The sequence below is a fragment of the Cyprinodon tularosa genome, unplaced genomic scaffold, assembly GCF_016077235.1.
Source record: "Cyprinodon tularosa strain WSP-4 unplaced genomic scaffold, ASM1607723v1 ctg346, whole genome shotgun sequence".
Lineage (NCBI taxonomy): Eukaryota > Metazoa > Chordata > Actinopteri > Cyprinodontiformes > Cyprinodontidae > Cyprinodon > Cyprinodon tularosa.
The window spans coordinates 1,959,428-1,985,337 of record NW_024039059.1 but is presented as its reverse complement, the minus strand read 5'-3'; the positions used below and the strand labels follow the sequence as shown (position 1 = coordinate 1,985,337).

The following is a 25,910-nucleotide window of genomic DNA, read 5'->3' as shown; positions in this document are numbered from 1 at the left end:
AAACTCATTTGGCCGCCATGCACACAGACTGTACATTTGTTTTGTTTTTTGTTTTTTTGCTTCTCCATCTTCCCATAATTCTGTGCTTGCTCTAATTCTGCCAATCTGCCTGCCACTCCACTTTGGAGAGACCTTCTCAGAGCAGCTTGTCATCTGGGGGCCTCTTGGCTAAAATTATCCCCAAGTGTGGCCCGAAAACATCAAATCCTTCACACAGCCACCGCACATCCACGCTCTTTTCTCCTTCCCCACCCCTCTCTTTCTTTTTCGCCCTTTCTCCTCCTCCTCCTCCCTCTGAGCTACCGTTCTTTTTCTGGTGACAGAGGCATTTTGTTTGACGCAAAGAATGGTTGCCGGGTGAAGTCATGCCGCGGTAGCTGCTGGCAGAGTTGGTGGAACTTAGGGCCCACTGAAAGACTGCGTATGTGTGTGTTTAAAGATGAGGAGCTGGTGCAGGCCAATGTCAGCACTACAGCAGGGCTGTAATCAGGCCTACCACAGAACATGTGCCCGGGCAGTGCCACGCTCACCGCAGGAAGCAACCTCCTAACAAAGCACAAAAGAAAAGAGAAAAAAAAGAAGAGGGCGGGAATGGCGGAGTGAGATGAAGTAAGGAATGGAAAACTAATTTCAAGAAGAATAGGCACTCAAGTCCACAGAGGACCTCTTGTTAGACTCAAGCTTTGCCAAGAGGCTGATTGTGGAAGGCCGCCCTCAGATGATGCTTTTACTGAAGATGTGGTGAGAAGAAGTTTGGCAACCTCCCTCTAAAAGCTGAATGTCAGATGTTCTATAGTGCATAATTTTTAAACAGGTTAAGCAGCTGGAGCCGTATGTTCTTCTGTGGTAAATAGGAGGAGACCAATGGAAAAGTTAAAAAAATAAAGGGTTGGGGTTTTAGTAAATTAACCAAGACGGCATCAATGGAGTTTGGAAGATCCAAGTGGCAGATTAACAGCAGATCTTTGTCAACATTTCAAGTTATTCCTCGTGGTTGGTCTCCTTTTTTGCTTTTCTTAAAAGTCCTTGTGGCAAATGCAATAAGGAGCTGTCCCTCCTTTGTTTTAGTTGAGATTGAAATAGGTTTGGCCTGCGTGTTCACTGGTTTTTAACTGGACCACTGCCTTTTGGAGCACAGTAATAGACATTTTCTCTCTCGTTATGGAGCTTATGCACCAAAAAACGAGAGGGGAGGAAAAAAAGGAGAACAGTCTAAAAGAAGTGCAACACTCACTCTGAAAACGTTAATCTGGTAAAAATAAAAAAAGGAAAAAAAAAACCTCAGAGCAGCCGTTTCAACTCATCACTGGTTCCACTGGCCTGACAATACGCTGCTGTCAAATGTATATTTCTAAATTTAAGAGTCACTCGACTCTTTTTGTTCTGCTTGGTTTCTCCTGTTCTTGGCGTTTGCCTCCTACTGCTGTTGCTACGGCAACGCCTCAAACTTTTCCCTGTGTGTTGGACTGTTTCCTTTTTTTGTCTACTTCTTTTAATTCATACTGTATTGAGCTTATTACCACAGCTACAGCTCAGCGTGCTGCCAGCACAGCGTCGCTTCAGCTGACCCAGAGCAGTTTACTGTTTCCTCCTGGACCAGTCAAGTTTGGCGACCTCCTCAGTCCCCCTTACCTTTCTTTCTTCCTAAGTTTTCCTTCTTCTTAATTGTCTCTAAACCTTTGCTGTTATTTTTTTTCATCTCTCCAAATCAAAACTAAGTGTTCTCGCCTACACATCCCTCGAGGCTGATAGTATTTTACTAGTCTATTTACAGGTGTTACCTTGAGTTACGTTGCATACATCTATTATATCCACATATATTATTGAGTCATCACATGGAGAAATATCTTAACCTTTAATCAGACCTCTTATCCATCTGAGCCCACATTTTCTTCCTCCAGCAGAAAGGGTACAGGCCACTTGCTCTTCTTGCTTTGACTCTTTTCTGCTTTACCTTTAAGCACGCGGCCCAATTTTAGACAAAAGACTTTCTGTAGAGTAGGCGCCATATTAAATGTAAGAGCCCAAAATTTATGCTTCCTGTAGGTTGTGAATCTTTAGAAATAAATGAAAACCATTATGTAAAAATTTAAGGGGTAAGGGGAATTTGAGCGTAAGAGCAGACCTAGTATATATTTGATTTAAAACTGTTCAGAGTCTTAAATGAAGCTTTGCTGGTGAAACCAGATCTATGCTCTGATGGCTGAGAAATTTCTCCAAAGATGGAAAGTATGGAGCTAAATTGTAGCCATAAAATGTGTCCAAAAAGGATGTTTTTGAAGCTGAAAATTATTTGGAACGTTTTAAAAATTGAAAAGAAATGTTTGAAACTGCTTTTGAGATTAAATATTTCATTTAATTGTTTGTTTGTTTTTTTTTTCAAATTGATGTCTGTGTCACTGCGTGGGCAGGTCTTAAATAGGTTATGCGATTATGACTTGCAGTTTAAGCGCTTGAAGGAAATATTGGAAAGCTGTTGCATTTAGGAACCATGGGAACTACAAAATGGCTTTTAAAAAAATCAGTATTTACAGTGGGGCAAAAAAGTATTTAGTCAGCCACCAATAGTGCAAGTTCTCCCACTTAAAAAGACGAGAGAGGTCGGTAATTTTCATCATAGATATACCTCAACTATGAGAGACAAAATGAGAAAAAAAATCCAGAAAATCACATTGTCTGATTTTTAAAGAATTTATTTGCAAAATATGGTGGAAAATAAGTATTTGGTCAGTTACAAACAAGCAAGATTTCTGGCTCTCACAGACCTGTAACTTCTTCTGTAAGAGGCTCCTCTGTCCTCCACTCGTTACCTTCATTAATGGCACCTGTTTGAACCCGTTATCAGTATAAAAGACACCTGTCCACAACCTCAAACAGTCATACTCTAAACTCTACCATGGCCAAAACTAGAGAGCTGTCAAAGGACACCCGAAACAAAATTATAGACCTGCACCAGGCTGGGAAGTCTGAATCTGCAATAGGTAAACAGCTTGGTGTGAAGAAATCAACTGTGGGATCAATTATTAGAAAATGGAAAACATACAAGACCACTGATAATTTTCCTTGCTCTGGGGCTCCACGCAAGATCTAACCCCGTGGGGTAAAAATGATCACAAGAACGGTGAGTAAAAATCCCAGAACCACACGGGGGGGCCTAGTGAATGATCTGCAGAGAGCTGGGACCAAAGTAACAAAGGCTACCATCAGTAACACACTATGCCGCCAGGGACTCAAATCCTGCAGTGCCAGACGTGTCCCCCTGCTTAAGCCAGTACATGTCAAGGCCCGTCTCAAGTTTGCTAGAGAGCATTTGGATGATCCAGACGATGACTGGGAGAATATCATATGGTCAGATGAAACCAAAATAGAACTTTTTGGTAAAAACTCTACTCGTCGTGTTTGGAGGAGAGAGAATGCTGAGTTGCATCCAAAGAACACCATACCTACAGTGAAGCATTGGGGTGGAAACATCATGCTTTGGGGCTGTTTTTCTGCAAAGGGACCAGGACGACTGATCAGTGTGAAGGAAAGAATGAATGGGGCCATATATCGTCAAATTTTGAGTGAAAACCTCCTTCCATCAGCAAGGGCATTGAAGATGAAACGTGGCTGGGTCTTTCAGCATGACAATGATCCCAAACACACCGCCCGGGTAACAAAGGAGTGGCTTCGTAAGAAGCATTTCAAGGTCCTGGAGTGGCCTAGCCAGTCTCCAGATCTCAACCCCATAGAAAATCTTTGGAGGGAGTTGAAAGTCCGTGTTGCCCAGCGACAGCCCCAGAACATCACTGCTCTAGAGGAGATCTGCATGGAGGAATGGGCCAAAATACCAGCAACAGTGTGTGAAAACCTTGTGAAGACTTACAGAAAACATTTGATCTCTGTCATTGCCAACAAAGGGTATATAACAAAGTATTGAGATGAACTTTTGTTATTGACCAAATACTTATTTTCCACCATATTTTGCAAATAAATTCTTTAAAAATCAGACAATGTGATTTTCTGGATTTTTTTTTTCTCATTTTGTCTCTCATAGTTGAGGTATATCTATGATGAAAATTACCGGCCTCTCATCTTTTTAAGTGGGAGAACTTGCACTATTGGTGGCTGACTAAATACTTTTTTGCCCCACTGTAATGTTAAAAATAATACGTTTAAAATTCCTAAATGCAACACCTATAGTAGGAATATTTTATTCAGGTCTCTAAGCTGTCACTCAATAATAAACACCCAATGTCACCTTAAGGCTGATTTATACTTCGATTTTAGCTCGTCTGCGTGTGTGTCGCAGTGAATGTAGAGACGTCCCTGCTCCCTCCACAGATCCTCTGCTGTACAGGAGACCTCTGATTGGTCAGATCTACATCCGCTATACCATATGTGTTTTCTGTTTGGTACCTTACTGGCTTGTTTTGTCTGTATGACTGAAATTGCGGAAAACGACTTGTGAACATGGAACAGCTAGAAGAGTGAGGTGCGCGAGAACGCTGGGACCCTTTTTCCACCTGGATCCCCGCCCCTTTTCGCTTCAATATTGGGCATAAATCAAAAATATCTGCGTCATACCTGCGACAAGCTCACTACTACAAAATGCTGCGGGAGTATAACCAACCCTTAAGACCCACTTCCACTAGGAGTGACAACTGCTGTGCGGTCTTAGACATTGCACTGCAGCTCAGTGTCAGAGTGTTTGAAATTTCTTAAAACCTTATGCCGTCTTTATATTGAGTAGCAGTTCCCACGACGCTGAATTTCCAAGAAATTTTCAGCCTTTGGGAATTCTTCAGTAGGTGAATATGAATCTCATAGCAACATTTGCTAAGACTAAGATTCACAAATAAGATTTTAGGTATAAAAGGGAGAAAATATAAAGACTTTGACAAAAAAGGGGTTAAAAAATGTAAAGGAAGACGAGATGGAAGAAGAACAGGAAGTAAGTACAAAAGGGGAAGAAATGGAAGGAATGAGAAAAAAGAACTGGAAAAAGGAGAAAAGTTAAAACAAATAAAGCATATGTGTTCTGCTCAGATGTCTGTATCTGTATACCTCAACTAATTTTTGTTTTCTCTTCATTTCATAGGGCTCTGCGTCTTCGCCTCAGGACCCAAATCTATTATACCTGCCACTGATTGCTACATTTGCTTATTTTGAGTAAACCTTATAGGTTGGTTTTTACAGTGTACATCGGTGTCCATGTTAACCATCTTATGAACACCAATTATTTATGACCTGCACTAATTTACCTAAATGGCTCTTTGTTCTTATATTGTCACACAACAAATGACTGATTCCAGGTTGTCATCACATAATAAGTCTTTCAAATGCCTTACAGGCCCAGTTTGGACCTTCTGAATGCTTTGTGACTGCTAAGATAAAAAACAACCGTGTACAAAGTTTTTTTATTTTGTATATATATGTGCACACCCACACAGTACAACACAGACTATTTCTGTGAGCTCTGGCAGCCGCGGGCCAGCTGGAAGCAACGTAAGCGTAAGGTGATACTCAACAATGCCACTAATTGGCCAGGCCTGTAGTCTGTAACTATAATGACCTTAACATGGCCAAGGCCAGCACAGAGCCAGGACATGAAGGATGAAATCCCTTTAACTTCTCAGAGAAGTGTCTTTATAGTCAATGCTGTGTGACGAAAAGACGGATGAGATAAATATACTCACTCATGTAGCCGTCCAGTTACTCCATTTGAGCTACATTGGCGGGAGCAATAAATAGCTCAACACTTAACACTGAGATATCAATTACAGCTTTTGCCCTGTTTCTCAATAAAAGACAAATGTGCTGTCAGTGCAGTGTCATAAAACAAAAGGGCTTGGGCTGAACATTCAAGGGGAAGAAACTGAGTTGGAAACTTATTTGGCGAACAGAAAATAAAGGGCAGTCCAACGTAAAGAAAAAGTGCCGCTTTTCTTGCCTCCTGAGGTGGAAGTGGTGAGTCACACTTTTGGGTCTTTGGCAAGTTCCATCCATGAATTGTTTAAAACACAGCGAAAGCCTTTGGTGAGTTCAGGGGGAAAGGAGAACAAAATAATAAAATAAGAACTGAACAGAACCGTTGGTCCAGATTTAGATACTGATGCGTTCACATCTGAGAGAAAAATAAAAGTGTGTTAGCGCCTGTTGTTAGGTGGTGAACAACAACATGACAACATATCCCCACATCTTTAAACAGGAAACAATCACTTTGAAACTTTCCCTATGAGATTTTTATTTGTAGGCTTGCAGCTTTAAACTAAATAACTGCATTGCTTTGGTTTGGTTCCTATAAAATGTTTCCGAAAATGCAGAGTTCCAGCAACACATCACTTTTCTTTGTATAAGCCACCCACCTTAAAAAAAAAAATCGCTTTGAAGCAAAAACTCATCTCTGGTCCTGCAGTAGACAACTCACATTAAACTTTTATTAGGAATTCATCTGCAGCTGTTATATAATTTATATTTATGAGTATTTTTTTCTAGTGTTTACTGGTATAATGACTTATAAGGAGCAAATAACTATATATATATATATATATATATATATATATATATATATATATATATATATATATATATATATATATATATATATATTATTTTTTTTTTTTTCAGATTTCAAATGTTTTCCTCCTAAAGAGGCAAAGCAAACAAGTCTAAAAGACTCCAAATAAACCAGCCTTAGAGCGCACCAATCATGACCTACTTGGAGTGTTCAAAGTCTCCACCCCTAAAATATTTATAAGTTCCCTCCTCCCCTTTTATCTGCTTGGTTTTAAGCAACATGGGATCAATTGCACAGGAGAGTCACCATAATCGTTAGAGTCCATGATGGGCTGCTCAGACTGATTAAAGATGTTTGGGATGTAACTTTCTCCCGTGGATATGGGATCTTGGTATGAAGGCTCCATTAATAAGCCCAAGAGACAGACAACAGAAGAGATAACAGTTCCAGATGGGCAGAGAATGTTGTTTGTGGCAAATCTGTATCTTGATCAAGTCTGAATGGTGGACTGAACCATGAGAAACTCAAAAATCCCATCATTTCTCTTTAGAAAACACATCATATAAAAGTATTTTTCCAAAGAACACTTTTCTGTGTGAACGTTGTTACTACTTGTACTAATCTCAACGTACATTTAAAGCGTTCTATGCGTGCAGATTTAACACCGCACGACCCTCAATCCATGCTCCTTCTCTACATTTTCTTCCTAGTTGCTTGTAATGTTAGTGAAGCATCTTGAGGCTAATAGCTGTTCTTTTAAAGGGTAAAAGTTGGTTAAGTAAAGTCATTGATAGTCATGAATGTGTTCTAACACTAGTAGCAATATTGTCTAAAATGATTCATGTGGAATTATTAACTTCGTATGAGCTAAGCTAACATTAGCTTCACTGTTAATTGCAAAAAAGTGAGGCTTTGAGTTCATTTTTATAAATTTTTTGACTTCAAGTTGATGAAGACGTCTTTGATGACGGAGATGGATGCATATGAAGTCAAAATTCTACACTAGAAGAGAACAGCTATTAGCCGAAAGATGCCTTGCTGACATTACTAGCCGTAACTAGAAAGAAAACGGCACTGAGGTGGGATTTCTTGAAATGTAACCAATCACAGGCAGTTTACTTTTTGAAGTTGCTCCACCCTTAAAGTGACAAAAGTTTGGAATTTCTTGCTCATTTATTTATCTCAAAAGCAAACTAGCTAGACTTGCATATAATGCTGAAAAATATTTTTTTGCTTTCTGAAACTATACATAAAACCTATTTTAATGGCTGTAGAAAATATATTTACTTTCAAAGCTGGTTTTATAGCTTCAAAGTTCTTGAATAGACATTAAAATTGGCAAAAAAAATCCCATCAACAGGACAAGCTCTGCAAACTGTGGAGAATGGAAACTGGATACAAAATTCTAGACAAGGAGGCTTTTTCTCTCAAAAGAAAAAAAAAAAAAAACACCTTTTAATTGACCTCCTGCAGGCCAAAAACACACACAAGGACACAGGCTAATGTTAACAAGATCTATCAAAAAAAAGGCAAACCCATATAGTCAAGGCAAGCTCACAAACATACACACGCTAACACGCCAAAACCATCACTTGTCATTGGCCCAGCTGCTCCCTCTTCAAAGTTCTTGGCTTCTGGGTGGCCATAGAGATGAGAGGAGAAAAAAGAGACGTTCTTAAGAGCAGCAGCAGCCTGAGCCAAATGACACCAAATATCATCCATGAATATTCCTCAGACCAAGGCTCTGTTTGAGGAGAAGTCCTGGACACTCAGCCAAGGTAATACAAAAGAAAAATGAGCCACAGGAATGAAGGGGCCTTAGAACGGCAGAGTTGTGTGTCGCCGTCTCTGGAAGAATGTTTAAGAACAAGGCAGAAAGATACTAAAGCTCCAGGAGGGAACCAAATAATCCCCAACGCAGGTTGGAGGTGGTACATTAGTATTAAGTGTTAGGTCGTTAAAACTGGCCAAAAATCTAGTACTTATACTTGGTAACATCTGGTTTTTAGCACACAGATTTGGGGCTGGTTTAGGGTGTTTTATTTGCTTCTGAGTCAAATCATTTGCAATTGTTTGTGGTATTTAGTTGTTCCAGCCCCAATCAGTGGTGACGGGAACTCATCATCTAGCTGCACTTGCCAGCAACAGGGCCGCATTGATGAAACAAGCTTGATTTTGGCCGACTCTTTTGGAAGTGTATGGTGTTTACCTATTGCCATTCACCAGATTAAAATGATTGGGCTCATCAACAGGGTCCTGCATCACTTGAAGGTATATTGATGAGGTAATTTCAAAAGATATGCTGTGGCAAGAAAACCTATACATGGCAGTCAGTTGGACATCAGGCCTAGGGCTAGTTACCAGCTATGCAAAGGAAATCTGCTCAAAAAACTAACTGGATCACTTAAAAGAAAAAAAAGTTTTTAATGCTTATTTGGGCATCAGGTAAATAACAATTTGTGGAGATTAAACACCAGAAGCAAAAATTTGGGTAAAAGCACAAGGCGGGGCCATATCCAAAAATATGCAGTGAGCAGCTGTGCGGACAAAAAAAAGTCCTGTTGATATTAAACGGTTAAAAGAAAAATGTGCAGATAAGTAAAGGACAATGGAAGTACAACAAATTGCTACAACCACAAAGAAAACCTTGAAGCAGGGGTCTAAGAGTAAGTCCCATTTACACTACTCTTTTGAAACCATGCTGAGATCGGTCCAAGCATCCAAGCACTGTAACATAGATAACTGTTGAGTGTAAATGGCAGGCACAACTGAACCGGACTGTGCCAGACACAACCAAACAGTGGCGGCCGGCCCATAGGGGGCGCTGGGGCACCGCCCTCCCTGATAAGAAGAGAGAAACGTTAAAAATATATTTTTAGAAATTAGCTCATAAATGTCAGTTTTACTCTCTAGAGTGTTTACATATAAGCAAAACATATTATATAAACTACATTTCCCTATCTACTGTCATTAATTTGTGGATTTCCACAGACAGACTCCTACCGTCTCTGTTCTGGGGGCGCTGATCAGACAGACCCACATTTCCAGAGAGTCTGTCAATCATGTACTATTGCTAGGTGAATTTAATGGCCAATCAGCGTCTCAGAACTTTATGGTCTTGGGGCGCTGAAAATACTGCACTTTAACAGGCTTCTGAACCCAAGCGCAGGTGCAGACAATTAAAGGGAAGATGGCGAACGTAACGAACTTCCACCAAATTCGGTGAGATCCTTATTTATCTACCCGTTTGCCAGAAGAACATCCCTGTTGTAGGATATGAAAATTTCATGTCATGGTTATTGTGACTGTGACGAATCCACATCCTCTAACTTTGCGCGCCACACACACATTCCTGTTATACTGTGTTTGTGAGGACCAATCCGCTCGCGCTGAGCCAAGTAGCTCCATGAACTTAAAACACACAAGCTGTCCTGGTTACCTGCTGGCATATTGAGGGTGCACACTTAATATTTCAGTGGAGTTAGCCGTGTGTGTGTGTGTGTGGGGGGGGGGGGGGGGGGGGTACGTGTTTATGCTATGGGGACTTGTCATCTTCAGTCTGGCTGCGTCTTTGCTGGGTTCAAACCCAGTTTGGTGTAATTGAACAAGTCAATCAATCTGTGTAAAATAATTAAGTTGTAAAAATTATTTGTTTTTGTACATCAATTGTTTGTGGAGGTAATATATGGACAAACCTGATTAATGAGAAGAAATCAGAAATAAGAGAGCCTGAGGGTAGGGGCTTAAACTATTTAATGAGGGCTGTGGGAAGAAAAGCGGCAGCTTTTGTTTTCTGTTTCTTTGTTACATTGCTGGTAACTGGAGGGAGGCTGAGGCCCAGAGTATCTTGTACATGTTTAGTTTCTTTTGCACCCTGTTTGAGTTTTTGAGCACAATAAATCACCAACACCGGTAACCCGACTGAGCCTGGATTCTTGGAGGCCAAAGAACCCCGTCACAGTGACCCAAATCATCACTGTTACTGTTATTATATAGTAAATTAAATCATTACTGTTAAATTGTATGTATTGTCCAATTGTTTATTTGAATTCTTATTCCGGATTAGTTGGAGACATACACTAGCCCCACCAAAAATATTTTTCACCAGCCGCCACTGCAACCAAACTGCGCTTAAACCAGTACTAGTTCATCAGTAGGGCTTGGAGCGGTTCAGTTCTGGCTCGGCTCTCAGATAGCAACGAGCCCATGAGCAGACCATGAAATTTCAGACATTCACAAAAATACTAGCTTTCCTACCATCCCACACAATTTCCAGTGATGATTTTGCTTAGCAGTGTAAAGCCGGGCATACACTGTGCGATTTTCGGTGAGATTTTCTAGTCGTGCAAGAATCTTTCGATTGGGCCGACTTTCAGCCTGATCGTGTGTCGTGAGTCGTGTAGTGTACGAGGGGCGATCAGCCTCTCACAACCACCTCCCGATCAGGAATCGTGAGGTCGGGAGAAAATCAAACATGTTTTTAATCTTCTCCCGACCGTCGTGGGCAAATTGCTCAGGGCGCATGCGCATAGAAGGATTCTTCAATGAGTGAAATGGAGTTCTGTCTGTAAAATTTATAGACCGTAGTAGTCACGTTTGCTCAGCCATGTCTTTTTTCCAAATATGTCATTGCCTTTTCATTGTAGGATTTTCAGCACAAAATTGCACAAATTGCCAAGGCAGAGCAGTTCACTCTAGTGAGCTTAATATCCCCCCTCTATTTGTTTGGCTTCAAGATAGAGAGCTACAGAGCAGCTCCATCTTACTGTGGAGCTGAGTGCGACGTGGTTTTTAGTTGCACAGTGTGAGCAGGCAGATGGCATGAGAGTGTCTGGTCGAAAATAAATCGTGAGCTGTGAGCTCACACTGTACGACTAAACCGCAGGGTTTAGTCTTACAGTGGGTCGTACAGTGCGAGCAGTAGCTTTGTGCAACGATTGAAAAAAATCGCACAGTGTATGCCCGGCTTGATGAACCTGAACGTCCGTAATTGTTTCCAGCGTTTTTAAGCACTGATTAGCCTATTGTTTGTCATATCCAATTCCCAAAAGCAGACTCTGTCAAGTAAATTCATCAAAGACTGCCTTTTTCGCCTGACTCTCCGCAAACAGCAAAATATCACAATGATGACAAAACATAACTTCCTGAATGTTAGGGGTGCCGCCATGTTGGTTTGCGTGTATACCTCTAGAGAAGTATCGTAGATCATCACTAGGAGGCGAGGAACCGTGCTTGTGTGGTGCGTAAATGGTCGTAAGGAACCAAGCTCAGCAGGGTTAACTGATCAAAGCTCGGCCCGAACTTAGCGCGGTTCAGTTTTCAGAGGGTGGCGTAAATGGGGTAGTAGTAGACGATAACGTAGGGCTCTCACTGCTGTCCAGTGAGAGGAGAATCCTGGGACAACAATGTGCTCAATGAAACCAAACAACAACAAATTACAAAACTAATCCTGGGCTGATGGCTCTCGTATCCAAAGTTGCTTTTTTTTTTTATAGGTGGTGCTGGTATATAGGTTTGTTAAAAATGTTTCTTGGTACATTTTTTTGTCCTTAGTCACAAATTTAAATGCCACAGCCTAACTAAGTAATGACGCTATTGGATCACATGACCATTTTCTGATGGCTTGCAAAGCTTAGATCATCTCCATCAAGCTCCCTGAAGATGACAATGAGTTCTCTCTCCTTCAGTAGAGGAGCTTTGTGATGTATTTGGAATACACCAATAAGAACTCAGCAATATAGATGGTGAGATCAGATGTATGTACAACCAGTTTAAAGGGAAGGAATTTGGTATTACATAAGAGATAACAACTTCCTGACTCATTAGTGACAAGATTGGGTGCATCTTACATTCATCAGCGCATCCCCCTCACCTTGTTGCTGTTGTTTAGGTTCATGCTGCTGAGTGCGGACAGTTTGGCCTCCAGACTCTGGTGGCCCGGCTGCTGCTGCTGATGGTGGAGCTGTTCCCTCTGGATCTGCTCCCTCATGCTCCTGGCCTCCTGGATGGCTTTCATCACCGCGTCTTGGTCCCCAAACAATGCTGTGGAGTTAAGGCTGGACAGGATGTCTGCACAAGACGAAGCAGAAAAAAAATAGGGTTTAGAGTGAGAATTGCAGCCTACTTTTGTTCTTGTTTTACAAAAGAAGAGCTTGGATGTAAGATGACTGATTGAAAGTAAGTTTTCCTGCAATTCTCCCATAATTTGTAATCTGTGACCGGCAAAACAATTTAATTTTGGTTTTAATTAAGATTTACCAGGGAGTCTGATACGATCTGATTTTGGCTCTTCTATCATCTCCATATGTTTGTTTTTTGTTGCTCAAAACATAAAGAGACCCTCCCCTCCCTCCTTGTTGTTTGTGTGCCACACTTTTGAAGCTGATGTGCACTTGAGGAATTGAAAGAAATAAAAAGGATGCAAAGTTTCCGTTGCCCTCCCCGTTTAATTAGCAGACTTGTAGGAAGCGCTGTACGCTTGGGTGGCCGTTAAAAAACGGGCAGAAAATAACTGCAGAGAACACAAGTGTCGCGTCCTCAAAGCCACTATAGAGAAGCTGGTGAAATTGTTTTGTGAGGGGTGGGGGGGTGGGGGTTATAATGAGAGGCTTTAGATTGGTCTTAATAACAGATAGCAGAGGTAGGGGTATAAAAGGTCTAGCGCGGGCAGACAATAATGCGAGGAAGCTCTTAAAAAGCAAATAACGTGTGCTGGGTTTCACTGTTTCCGCTGCCAGGGTTTTCATTGGGGCTAAATACAGGGCTTTGGACTCCTGTAAAACACAAACAGTCAGTCACATTTCACACACACACAAACACGTACACACAGAGGTCTCCCAGTGGGGTTGAGGTGTCTGCAGTCGTTCAGGCGCATGCAACGTAGCACAGCGTGTCTGTGGGTGGCAGGGAAGAGTCAAGTGTCTAGCTGTGTGATGTGTTTTTTCTGTTGTTGTTTTTCCGGTTAAAGGGACGACAACATTTTTACACAGAGTGAGGATGTGCATGTTGGAAGGGGGCGGATGTAAAGTATAGATGTGAGGAAGTGTGTTTACACACTGTTGTTCTTTTCTTGGCTCAGGGAAGCGTAATTTAGAGAACCAACATGCAAGGGATGCCGGTGGAAGTTAAACAGGTTCATCCGACATGGAGTCAAGGAAGACATTGGTGTAATGTTTTTGCCACATACCCAGGGAGGTGTTTCTGCCCATGCTTGGGATGGGGATGGGGCTGGGGATGCGACCCTTGCCCATGTTGCTCGGGCTGCTCTTGTTTCCAGGTAGCAGGCTCTGTGTTGGTGATGATGGAGAGCGATAAGGCTCGGCTGTCTTAGGTCTGGCTGAGAGGTTGAGTGGCTGTGTGGATCCCTCTTCCTGTTGACGAAACGCATGCAGCTATTGTCTGTATCTGTTCGGTCAGAGTTCAATCCACTACAACAATGCTGCAAAAAGGTAGAAATTGTGACAGCTTCTTCAAGGGAACATAATCAATAAACCAGTGCAACTCAAGAACTTCTTGTCTTACAAGACCCATCATTTCCAGTTTGATATGATAGAGGTTTAAAACCAATAAGAAACCTCTATAGATCAGGAGCATTTAATAGCATTGCAAATTTATCTTCCAGATATAGTTTAGCTGGTACTCATCTATTTTGTTATTTACAAGTTGGAATTTTCATCTCTAAATGTTTCCCAAATTTTCCTTCTATACCACTTGAACAGCCCTGGGGAAAAAAATTATTGCGTATAATCTAATTCAGAAAGCTACGATTTCAATGATTTATAGTTTTATTTTAAATTCAAGGATTTATTCTAATGTCAAACTTAGAAATGCATGGGATAAAGAGTAGGGAATCCAGTTGACACAAGATATTTGGGATGATGCCATTAACAGAATTCAATCTTCCTAATCCTGTGCTCGTCTTAGTTTGATCCAGTTTAAAGTTGTCCATAGGATTCATTTGTCTAATTTAGGCTTTCTCAGCTTTACCCAGATGTTGTTGATATATGTGACAGATGCAAAGTCTTTTTTTTTGTCCCATTTTCTTTCTTTTTGGGATTTTTTTAAAAAGGGCTGAAACTGCTGGATTGTATTTTTTCATTTGTGAATTTTTACTTTGGAGCGATGCTTTGTCAGTATTGTACTGACTGTATAGATTTGTGTGTGATCAGAGCAAGATGCGCATCGTTTATGTACACTGCTATATGAATATATTTTTTTATATGTAGGCTTGCATGTACAGTATATATATATATATATATATATATATATATATATATATATATATATATATATATATATATATATATATATATATATCTTTTTTTTTTTATTCCCTCTTTCAGCTCCAATAAAATTAATAAAAAAAAGAAAAGCTACTTCAAACTTAGAAGATGTAAAACTTTAACCTAGTAACCAGCACCAAAATGGCCTGAAGAAGCATACATTAAATAGGCTGCTGTTCTTAAACCCTTGGGAAGGTCTAGTCTGCCATTTACATCGATTGTAACAATGGACAGTAGCCTTGTTTTGGCATTAGTAGGCTGCAAATATGGAAGCCCCACATACTTTGTAACATTTTACTTAAGATAAAGTTCACTTTGAACTTTATCTTAAAGTTTCTTTAACTTTCCAAATATGGTGATATTTTGAAATGAACGCCTGTAAAAGACATGCAATTTACTAAAGATGGCCGTATTAACAAAGAGCGCATCAGACTATCCATTGCCATGGTCAGGTCAACTGGCAAGAGGCAAGGTACAGCCTAAATGGCAATTCCGTAAAAGTTTAAAAACAATCCACTGGACTTGGTTTCCAAGGTTTGATGACGTTTCGCTTCCCCTCCAGGAAGCTTTCTCAATTCAAATGAGAAATGTCTGGATCAGCAGTGAGTTTGAGGCTTTATACAGGCAAGGCCTTGTATTGCTTGGAAACATGCTGTTAAGGACTGGTGGAATAGGGCTTCATGATTTTTAGCCTGTCAGCATTTGGTGCCTTGAAACTCGGCCCAAGAGGCTAAACCCCACTTAATGTGTTAAATACACATTTATAATAGGTGGAATATATGGCCAATGGTTGCCACACTTCAAACAGGCATAAATATAGCCCCCTGATGTTAGTTATCACGATGTACGTTTTGAATATATCATGCACCCCCAGCATGGTTCACACATTTGTTGTGAATTTTCAACACTTTTAGTCAGATTATCATACATTGTGAAGTGCACCTAAAGAAAATGATGTTGTTTGAGCTAGGGCTGTAAATAATAATCGTTTTGTATCGATGCATCGATCCAACAGCCGACGATCCGATGCATCAATACGTCCGCAAGAGTATCGATTCATGTTTTTTTTTTTTCCTCCGGTCTATATTCAGCCATTTGCTCCTGGACGTAATTCTCCTCCCGTGCTGCCAAACTTCACGAGTTGTTTTCCGCAATTTCGGTCATACAAAACAAAACAAGCCGGCCTCCTGTCTGCGGCAATGTCTGCCGTCAGCTACAATTTGGGAGAGGTGCAGCGGAGTGTCTGTGAAGGGGGCGGGGACGTCTGGAGCCGAGGTATTTCATTGCACTCATTGCACTGATTTTGTGCAGTATTTTTTGATGCAAGGCCTTGCAGAATCTATAACGCAGGGGTATTATTATTTTTCAGTGAATGAGGTTTTAATAGGAATAGGTGGAGTGCAACTTTTCTACTTCTGTTATTTTCTGTAGTTTCTCAAAAAAAAAGCTTAACAATATTATAGCTTTCATTGATTTATTTCAAATTTGAAACATTGTCTAGCCTGTAAGGTGTTAAAAAAAAAGAAAAAAAAAAGAAAAGAACCAATTAATCGAATCGAATCGAATCGAATCGAATCGTGGTGTATTCTTGAGTATTGAAAATAATCGAATCGTTGGGTCAGGAAATTGATACTGAATCGAATCGCCATGATAGATGTGATTTACACCCCTAGTTTGAGCAAAACTGACATTAATCTCAGTAACTGAGCATTTTGAGAAAATTGAAAAATAGTAAGAACCTAAATGTAATGCATAGAGGATCTGTTATACTTTTCTTCACAGCTTGTTGGAACTTGTCAGATCGTTGTTCAGAATTCCTCTCACGCATCAACTGATCATTCACAAATAGGACAAGGATGTTAGTGTGTGCATATATGTTCAATTTCATGGTCTAACCTTCTGCTTTTAGATCCTTCCTTTTCTTTTTGTTCACATCTCTGTTTAAGATGAAATATAACGTGGCGTTATGACTGTTAAGTTTTCAAACGGTGCTTTATTTAATGAGGGATAAACTGTCAACCTATGGGAAGGTGAGAAAGTAAGTGCCCCATAAATAACTGGTTCTGCCACACTTGGCTGTAATACCTGTCATCAGCTGTTTGTGAAAACTGGCACTGTATAAATTCAGCAGAGTTGTTGGACCTACTGGTGAGCTCTCCATCATTTCCTCCCACATTATAAACTGAAGAATGCAGATCTTTTCTTAGCTATTTACTTGGAAAGATGTCTCTCCGTTGTTTTCTCATTCCACTAAAATTTTTGTAAAGCGGTCAGTGGATTATTTAGATATCCCTAATTAAATGTGAGATGGACTTTTGTTTGCTTTGGTCAGCAGTTGTTCTCCTCTTTGATCCGCCACATTAAAAAAGAGACATTAGAAAAGAGACAAAAGATTATCTCTTTTTAAACAATTAATCTTGAACAATTTAGTAAATAAGGCCAGTGCTTTTTATGTTGGTCTCTTTGTGACCTCCTGGAAGAGTCATAGATGCACTTTTAGAGTAATTTTGCTGGTCTGCCACTTCTGGGAAGGTAATTTATTGTTCTGTGATATCCCCATTTGTGAATGATGGCTCCCACTGTGGTCTGTTAGGGCCCCAAAACTTTAGACATGGCAGAGAATTAGGACCCTTCCCACAATGACAGATGTCAATAACTTTATTTCTCTTCTGTTAATGAAATTCTTAAGGTAAGTGCATAATTTTTTGCTTGTTGATATCTTTCAGGCTAATGTTATCATTTCAGATGGATTCTAATTAAATAATTTCTTAATTCCACATGTCAGATAGACATCAGAATTGGATGTGACAGAGCAGCTGAACCAAGAAACTAAAAACAGTTACTTCAAGATTCTAAAAATACTCTGTTTAATCTTAGGAACATGAATTCAATTATTTAAATATTTGCAAACAGCAAAAAACAGAAGAAATGTGACAGATACTTATTTAAGAAACTTCTATGGAAGTATGATTAAAATATTGAGGTTAATTCTTTTATGAAGTCAGAATTACACTCTAAAGAGAACAGCCTGAAATTGCTTTGCTAATGTTACTAGCGGCAACCGGGAGAAAAAATAGCGCTGTCACAAGAGGTGGGATTTCCTTAAAAGTAACCAATCGCAACCAGTTTGCTTTCTCTGGTTGGTTCCACCTGCAAAGTGACAAAAAAGCCATAGATACATGTCCACAGGCTAGTAGGAGAGAATCTACAGGAGCATGAAAGAAGCATGGACAGAATGCCTGTATTTTGGATATAGTTTTAAATGAAACTACTATTTTTTGTATCAACCATCTGCACTTTTTTAGTAACAGCTTTCATTGAAAACAAAAACAACAACAATCATGCACTGGATTAGAGTCTGGTTGTAGATTTTTGTTTTGGCTACAAATAAATCATGATTTAGATGTGAGTCAAGGCGAAGAGTTTCAGATAAGACTTGTTATGAAGAAAATGCCAAAATGACGCACCAAGGAGTACGCGCAGAGTAAAGGTTAGTAGAGGGTGGGGCACTGCTGCTTTAGTACGCCGAACTCTGACGCCGGCCTATTGTGACGCCGGCTGCAGCTGTGCCCCACGCACACATATGGTTTCCATTACTGCCTGGTTGTTGAGTAAAGATGAGGCGCACGCTCTCTCCAGTGAAGAGGTCTGGGCTTCTGCCAAACAGCAGCCAGCGCCAATCTCAGTGTGTGTGTGTGTGTGTGTGTTGGGGGGGGGGGGGTGCGTGTGTGTGTGAGTGTGCGACTTTTAAATAAGCTGCTACTAATTGACGGTGAAGAGCACTGAGCCGTGCACAGATCATCGTTTTAATATCTTCCAAATTTCCAGCCCCTCACTTTAACTTTGCACTAATCATCCGTATTAAGTGTTTTCCCATAACACAGATTCTGAACTCACTCTTTCCTTTGTGTTATTATGTTGTCTGTTGCACACATAAAGACGCCGTTTTACTTCACACTTATTAATTACAGGGAACCAGCATGAACTACTGACTCAGTAAGCTTATTTTTTTAACCCTCTCCTAATAATCAGATATGATTCTGCTGAGCCCTGGTTTATACGCGTAGGTCCCTAAATGTTAACGCTTTCAGATTTTCACGTACCTTAATCTGAGTGACGGGGCTGGATACTTGTTTCTCACTCTTGAGGTTGGGTGGTGAAAGAGGACCGGAGGAGTTAGGAGCTTGTTGGAGGGGAGCCATCTTGGCTCCTGGTGAGATCTGCATGCTTGCCAGCTGTGCGGCATACAGCTGCTGCAAAAGAGGAAAAACCAGAAAAACCAACAGCCTATTAACATTGTTCCCCAGCAGCTCGTCAGTGGCTTTTTTCTTTTATCTTTTCTTCTTCCACACACATACACACCCTTACTTATTTTATTTGAAGCATCAATTTTGTTCTCCCTGGAGTTTCCTTGGACACACGTGAACAGCTTACCTTTCAAATGCCTTGAAAAGCACTTATATCTAGTGACCACAATCGTCTATCAAACCTATTGTTTGTATTTTTTGATACCTCAAGTAGTTCATACTTGAATATATAAAGGTATATTTCTTCACTTCTGCTTTCATTTAGATTGGAGAAGTAGTATTTAGCAAAAAAAAAAAAAAAACAGGGCAAACTGAATAATAGAAAAAGAAAAATGCTTAGAACACATGAGCCTTTGGTTTGGATAAAAACACCAAACTAATTACAAAAAAAGACGGAGAAGAAAGAAAGAAAAACAGAGCTAACTTTCCATCCAAAGTACTTAGTAAAAATCAAAGAGCCAAATACTCGGCCCACCGTCCAGGGTCTTCTAAATCAAAGCTTGCTGGCCAGACAAACCGCTGCCCGAAACCACTGTCAACTCCTGTCTGAACGTATTGGAGTGCGAGTGCTGGAGAATCAAAGAGCCTCTCCTCAGGAAAACCACCCAGACATGGCTGGCCTTCAGTAGATTCTCTCACTTCTTTCTCTTCTGCTTTTCTCTCCCTCTACATTACTCTCACCTCATCTATACTCTCCCCTTCCCTCAAAAGTTCTGTTATAAATTCACCCCTGCTTTCTTTTGATCTCCCTTTTCCTCTCTCCACTTGTGTTCTGACACTCGGTTTGGTTCCAGAAATCATTTTTCATATCGTTTTCCCTAGATCTCCATCACCGTTTTATTTTCTGTGTTTTCACTGTCTGCCCCTCTAACCCCAACTGGCCCCCAGTGTTGTGAGATCTGATTTCCCTGCAGTCCAAACTGCGAGGCCTCCCGGGAGCGCAGATCCAAGAGCAAAGAAATACTCATGAACAAAGAGGGAGAGCAAGGCTGGAGGTTTTTTTTTTTTTTACAAAGGAGACACACAAGACCACCGTCACTTTGCCGCCAAAGCGCCAAGCTCAGCAGTCAGAGCAATAGAAGCTGGCTGGCTGCCTTTCCACTTTTCTCTGAGCGATATTAAACACAAACAGAAGGGGCCTCACTGCTGAAACAAAGCCCTGATGTCACGCTGCTTATTTTCTTTGGAAGCTACCAGGAGCACGTGGGCCAGCGGCTGGCAATGTGAGATCAATTTTAAAATGTGCCTCGAATGGCTGGTTGTAAGGCCTCACGTGTCAATCAAGCCAACCGCAGAGTTACTTACGGCGGTGCCTGGTATTCTTTCTGTAGAGGGAGCGGAGGCTCAGTGCAGACACCTGAATCTTTCTCAAATCCACAAGCTCGGCGTATTTTGTGCAAGTCAAACCTATGCCGTTGTGCTTGCAGCAATGATTCTGTCAACAATAAAAGGACACAAGTCTTGAACAAACAACAGCCTCACCATAAAAGCTTTTCTTGCTTTTTTTTTCCTTCAAAACATTCAGCAATTGATTGTTGAGTGGCTAATTTGCAGCATAAACAACCCAAACTAAAGCTATTGCTGCACAATCAACCCCCAAGGGAAAACAATGAAGCCATTTCCTAAATTACAAATTGACAAAGAAGGCCTTAAACTGCAATTTGCACTACCTGACAAGAAGTGCTTATTTCACTAAAATGTCTCATTGTTGATCATCTTGGATTATCTGTTCTTGTTCTGCTTACCTTGATGCAAAGGCATACAGTAGTATTAGTCCTCCAGCAGCTTTCTCTGCCCTGTTAGAACTGAAGGGATGATCCCTTTAACTGGCCTCTCTTTAATGTCAAGCCGCCATCGATCTCCAGAGTACAAAAAACAAATGAGTTTTGGCGTTTTTAGCAGGTTTGTAGAAAGGAAATCAGGAGGGTGTAACAAATAAATTGTAAGAGGAGAAAGGTTAAATATCGCAGTGCGAAGGCTGACTGTAACCACCAATAATACAGCTGGATCGACGGCCATGCCAGTTCACATGACAACCTAAAACAACGTCAACGCTGAAGGATAAGACAAGACTTTCAGACCAGATCAGTGTGTGAGATCAGAAAGCAGTGAGGACTCCAGGGGGGATAAAAATGTCTTCCCCACCTTTTCTGCTGGAACAGAAAATTGACTGGAAACAGAGACAGAGGGAGATGTCATATGATTTCAACAAGTATGTCTGCTAAGCAACTGTATTTCCCTCGCATTAGGCTTGCACAAAGAGGGCCTTTCTTCGGCAGAAATCCACTGTTTGTGAAGGGGTCTGCTTTGAGGCTCTAGAAACAATTGGCCAGAACAAGTTCCCACGGCAGCAGCACACGATTTAGTCGTTCAGAGTTGTTGTTTTTAGGTCGTGGCGGGTCAACCTTTGCATCTGCAGCGATCCTATTATTTAAGCTGATAAATCCAAAGATCATACATTGTATATAAAACCTCTTTATTCTTACCAGAATAAAGAAAAGAAAAACTGTCTCTAGACTGGTTCATGTTTAATTCCTTGACGTGGCGTTACATAAACAGTCACTGTTGCAGTCTGGGCAGAATGAGTCAGTATATTCTCATTTCTTTAATGTGCTGTACTAACAACTCTGTGTTAATGATCAACTGGAATCCATTTACTTCCTGTTTAATTACCATTTAAATACTGTTTAACTATTTGGGAGTTCATACATTTTGCTGTGTAACATACATGGTTCTGTTTAAGAGTCAGTTTACCACTAAACTAGCTGCACAATTACGCAGAAAGGACACCTTTCCACTGAAACCAGGGTATCTTACACATTAACTATCTTACCTGTACCTCACACTTATATGAGAGATATTAATTTATTGATTTAAGTGACCGGTGGAGGGGCTGTGATAAAAATGTCCTATATTTATTTATTTAAATCATTTTAATTCGGTTATATCATTGTTGGAAATTCAAGAGTTTATATTTTATTATCGTGTAATAGATTTTAATCAATTAGATCCATTTATGGTGAAAGGGGAAATGATATTTTGGACCTGCTGTGAATCACTTCCCAAATGCTCCTTTTCTTCATAACTCATAGTCTTAGCTAGTTTGATTTGCAAATTTGAAGTTTAATTAAAGGTAAATTTCAATATAATTTCAGAATGTGCATCAGTGTAAAATGATCACGTCTTTATGGCTAAAATATCAGCTATGGCAGTAAAGATTGTCTTGTATTTCATTACCCAAGAACCTATTATTTAGCAGCTCTGCACCAGCCACAGTAAGTAACGAGATCTTGTGAGGTTTTCCAGAGCTCTAATCTTCTAAACATCGCAATATATGACCTTTGGTTATGTTTTTGGGGGGATATAATTGGACAAATCGTGTTGTAACACATGTATCGTGACACAAAATGAAGAATTCTTGCCAATTCATATCCATAATTGTTAGTTATTAGCACCACAGGGGTTAGCTTTTCAACTTGTCACTAGAACATTATGTTTGGTGTGATTTAATTTCAATATTCTTCTGAAACAATGTAAATAAAACACATAATTGGGTGGGAAAATGCAACATGTGAAAGAACAGAGAGAAATGATAAGTTGTTTTTTTTAATACTAAGGTTTGTACCCAGCTTAACCTAATGACTTGAGTAAGATCTTAGTATCCTGAGTGTGTGTGTCATGTTAACAAACAACATCACATTTAAGTCCCAAAGATCTGCCTTACTTCAGGGTTGTACAAAAGCTGTTCTTTTGATATCAAATAAGACGGATTCCATTAAAGTATGCAAATGTGCATATTACACCATATGTTTTCCTTCTCCTACAATGCAGATTCTGTGTTTTAGAACATTTCTGATGCATATTTAATAATTGCACCAGTGCATTTGGCCGCACAGCATGTGGAGGAGTGAGCAGCATGATAAAAGAGCATTGGGAAAATCATCTGTTCCTAATGTGCCTCTGTATAAAAATAAAGTTTACCCCTACCCTTAAATCTACGGTTTTGCTTTGTTTCACAAAATAAAAATGCTTGATTAAAGGAAGTTTAAAATAAAACCTTTGGGAACTTCTTACTTTTGGTCATGTCTACCCTGGACACACAAACATATCCCCTTTGAAGTAATCCCATATGATATATTGATCTCTTTGATCCTTACAATATATAGTAAGCATTTTTTGTGCACATTCAGTAGTTACAAAAACCTACATGCAAATTGAGGATTAAAAGCTCATAAAACCCGTGATTTGTCAGTGAAGAACAATTCTAAACAGATTTTAAGTCTTGCAAACAGATGATGACAGAAAAATAGAATGAATACAAAAATAAGTTAAAACTGTAGGAAAATAAACATTTAGAATTTGAATTTGTGTCCAGAAACAAAATAATAGTGGAGAAAGATTGCAGGGATGGGCAATACTGCCTCAAATGTTAAACACGGTACGTTGAGATATTTTCTACAACAGTGAAAAGGTGATACATAAAAATCCACTGCAGTGTTTTTTGTCTACATTTTGATTTAAAAAAATAAATAAAATAATGGATATAAAAAAAAATATTTATGGGACGGTATTAAGATGAATCTATAACAAATTTTAAAATGTTAATCTCTAAAAAGCTGTTTTATTCCATTTAAAATGCTTAAATACAAGCAAAGCTTTGAAGAAGTGCAATCCCCCCAAAAAACTACTATCAAATAAATAAAAGTATAAACTATAGTTGGCTTAATGTCTGACTCACTCATCTCTATTTCATAAAGGAACTGACTGCTGAGCAAAATGCTTCACTGATCTATCAAACTCAGCAACACGTACAATCATTTCTAATGGAAATTAAGGCATCAGTACTCAATAAAATCATAAATGAGAGCACAGCAGGCAAAACTCTTCTATACACATATGTATATAAAGACTACAAGGTGTTTTTAGTGTTACCTCTGCCAAGGAAGTTATGTTTTGGGGAGAGTGCATTTGACTGTCTGTTTACACAATAACTTGTAAAGTTATGAATGGATTTAAATTTTACCAAAGGTGAACATCAGTCCAAGGATCAATCCATTAAATTTTGGGGATGACCCACATCATTAACCGGATGCAGGAATTTTATAAAGGTTTCTATATTATTTTGCAGAAAAAGCAGTCTGTACTCTGTGAGTGCTTTTCTAGTTTATATCTTCTTTTACTGGCTGAGTATTGGCTGTAAAGTTGGTAAAAGTCAACATATAGAGTTTTCTTCTTTTTTTTCATATGAAGAACAACATATTGTAGAAGTTATAAACGTTATAAACAATGTTCAAACATGTGCTGGAAGCTACTACCTCCCTTCCTCTATCTCTATCACTCCTACACACACAAATAAAAAATTCCCCAACAATTGCAGTTTACCCCGTCCTTAAACACTTCCCCGTGCTCTCTGTCTCCTGCCTTTCTTCCATTTTCCGGGTTTGTGCCGACGACCTGATTAGAAACTTCCTTTCTCATTCAGGTTCCTCGCTGCCTCTTGTTCCCTTACCAGCGTCTAAGGCAGCGCTTGAATGTGAACGACGTTGGCGCCTCTGACATCATGAGCCCTCTTTACCTCTAGCTCACCGTGCAGCTCTTTTGATGATTTCAAAGCCAGGAGTGAGAGACAGGAGGGCTCAGACTCCTCGCCTCCTCCTCCCTGTGGGGAAGCAGGGCACTTTGCTAAGTCAATAGCGGCTAATGAGTTCGCCAATAAGCGAGGACCACAATACCAATTGAATAAAGTGAGATAAGTATTCTTGTGACTTCTAAGAGTCATGCTATGGTAATGAGCGACATGATGAAGCTGCATTGTTTGCATGTAAAAAAAAGGCTTTTGAGGGTTTTTGTCCTTTCTGCTGCTGGTAGGTATAGCAGGAAGGAAGGTGGGCTTACATGTTGAGATCCCAACCGCCCTCAGTGAACAGATCATTTTCACTTCTTCCGCCCTGCCTATTTTCTATTTTGCATAATGTTTTCACTTTGCAAACATGTTGTATGATAAGAATTATGAAAAAGTGCTATTTTCAAGCCACAGGTGTCAGAGAGGCATGAATGTGATGAATTGCCGGGGCCAGGTGTTGCGCTGGTGGCGTGGAATTCCTCTGTCATTTATCATAACAGCTTTTGTCTGATACAGCTAACATGTTGCAAATAAGGAGGCTAATCTGTTAACGTCGATCCACATAGCTTCACCTTCAAGTGTGTTGGGTTTTGTTATTTGAACGTAACTCCATTAAAAGCTAGAGGGTGAGCCAGCTAACGCACACGGTTTCCTCCAGCACTTGTGTGTATATTGAACTTAAGACAAATTCTTTAAAGTTTTCATGATGATATTGAGGAGAGCAAAGCATAACCTATAGAGAAGCAAAATGTTGTTGTACAAAGTCTGAAAGTGTTTAAGTGTGTCGTTGCTTTCTGGTGCTTTCTTTTGTCCAGCTATGACCTGTTAACTGTGCTGTCATTATGAATGCAAATCTACACGAATCCCCAAGGTCTTCTTTCTTATTTACATCCGCTTCTACAAGCTCTTTGTATGTAAACTCTGCGAAGCTCTTGAGTTGAACAATAGCCTTGGCCTTTTAGTGTCACGCTCCCCAGTAGATGTAATTATGTTCTTATTGAGCCTGAAAGGCAGTTGCAGACAAATTTACAGACACTCTTGGTGAAGATACAGGGGAGATGTATTGAGCAAACTCAATATATTCACCAAATCGTATTATTTAACTGTAGAAAAAAAAGAGTACATTTATATGAACATGTGTATTTAGAGCTTTAAGAAAGCCTCAACTTTAATTCAGGGATTTGATGAGATGAGTCCAA

The 25,910-nt window shown here is 39.9% G+C and overlaps 1 protein-coding gene across 3 annotated transcripts in view; it reads right to left on the bottom strand.

Annotated features, from left to right (window-relative positions):
• LOC119789752 (transcription factor SOX-6-like) overlaps positions 1-25,910 on the bottom strand; it is a 169,002-nt gene that overhangs the window by 17,204 nt on the left and 125,888 nt on the right. For 2 of the 3 annotated variants that reach the window (XM_038294809.1, XM_038294810.1), the window contains 3 exons: positions 18,885-19,034; positions 13,686-13,869; positions 12,372-12,568 (listed from right to left, as the gene is read on the bottom strand). In XM_038294809.1, the coding sequence (XP_038150737.1) occupies positions 12,372-12,568; positions 13,686-13,869; positions 18,885-19,034 (531 nt within the window). The remainder of the gene's footprint in view (positions 1-12,371; positions 12,569-13,685; positions 13,870-18,884; positions 19,035-25,910) is intronic. The other variant, XM_038294811.1, reaches the window with a different exon arrangement.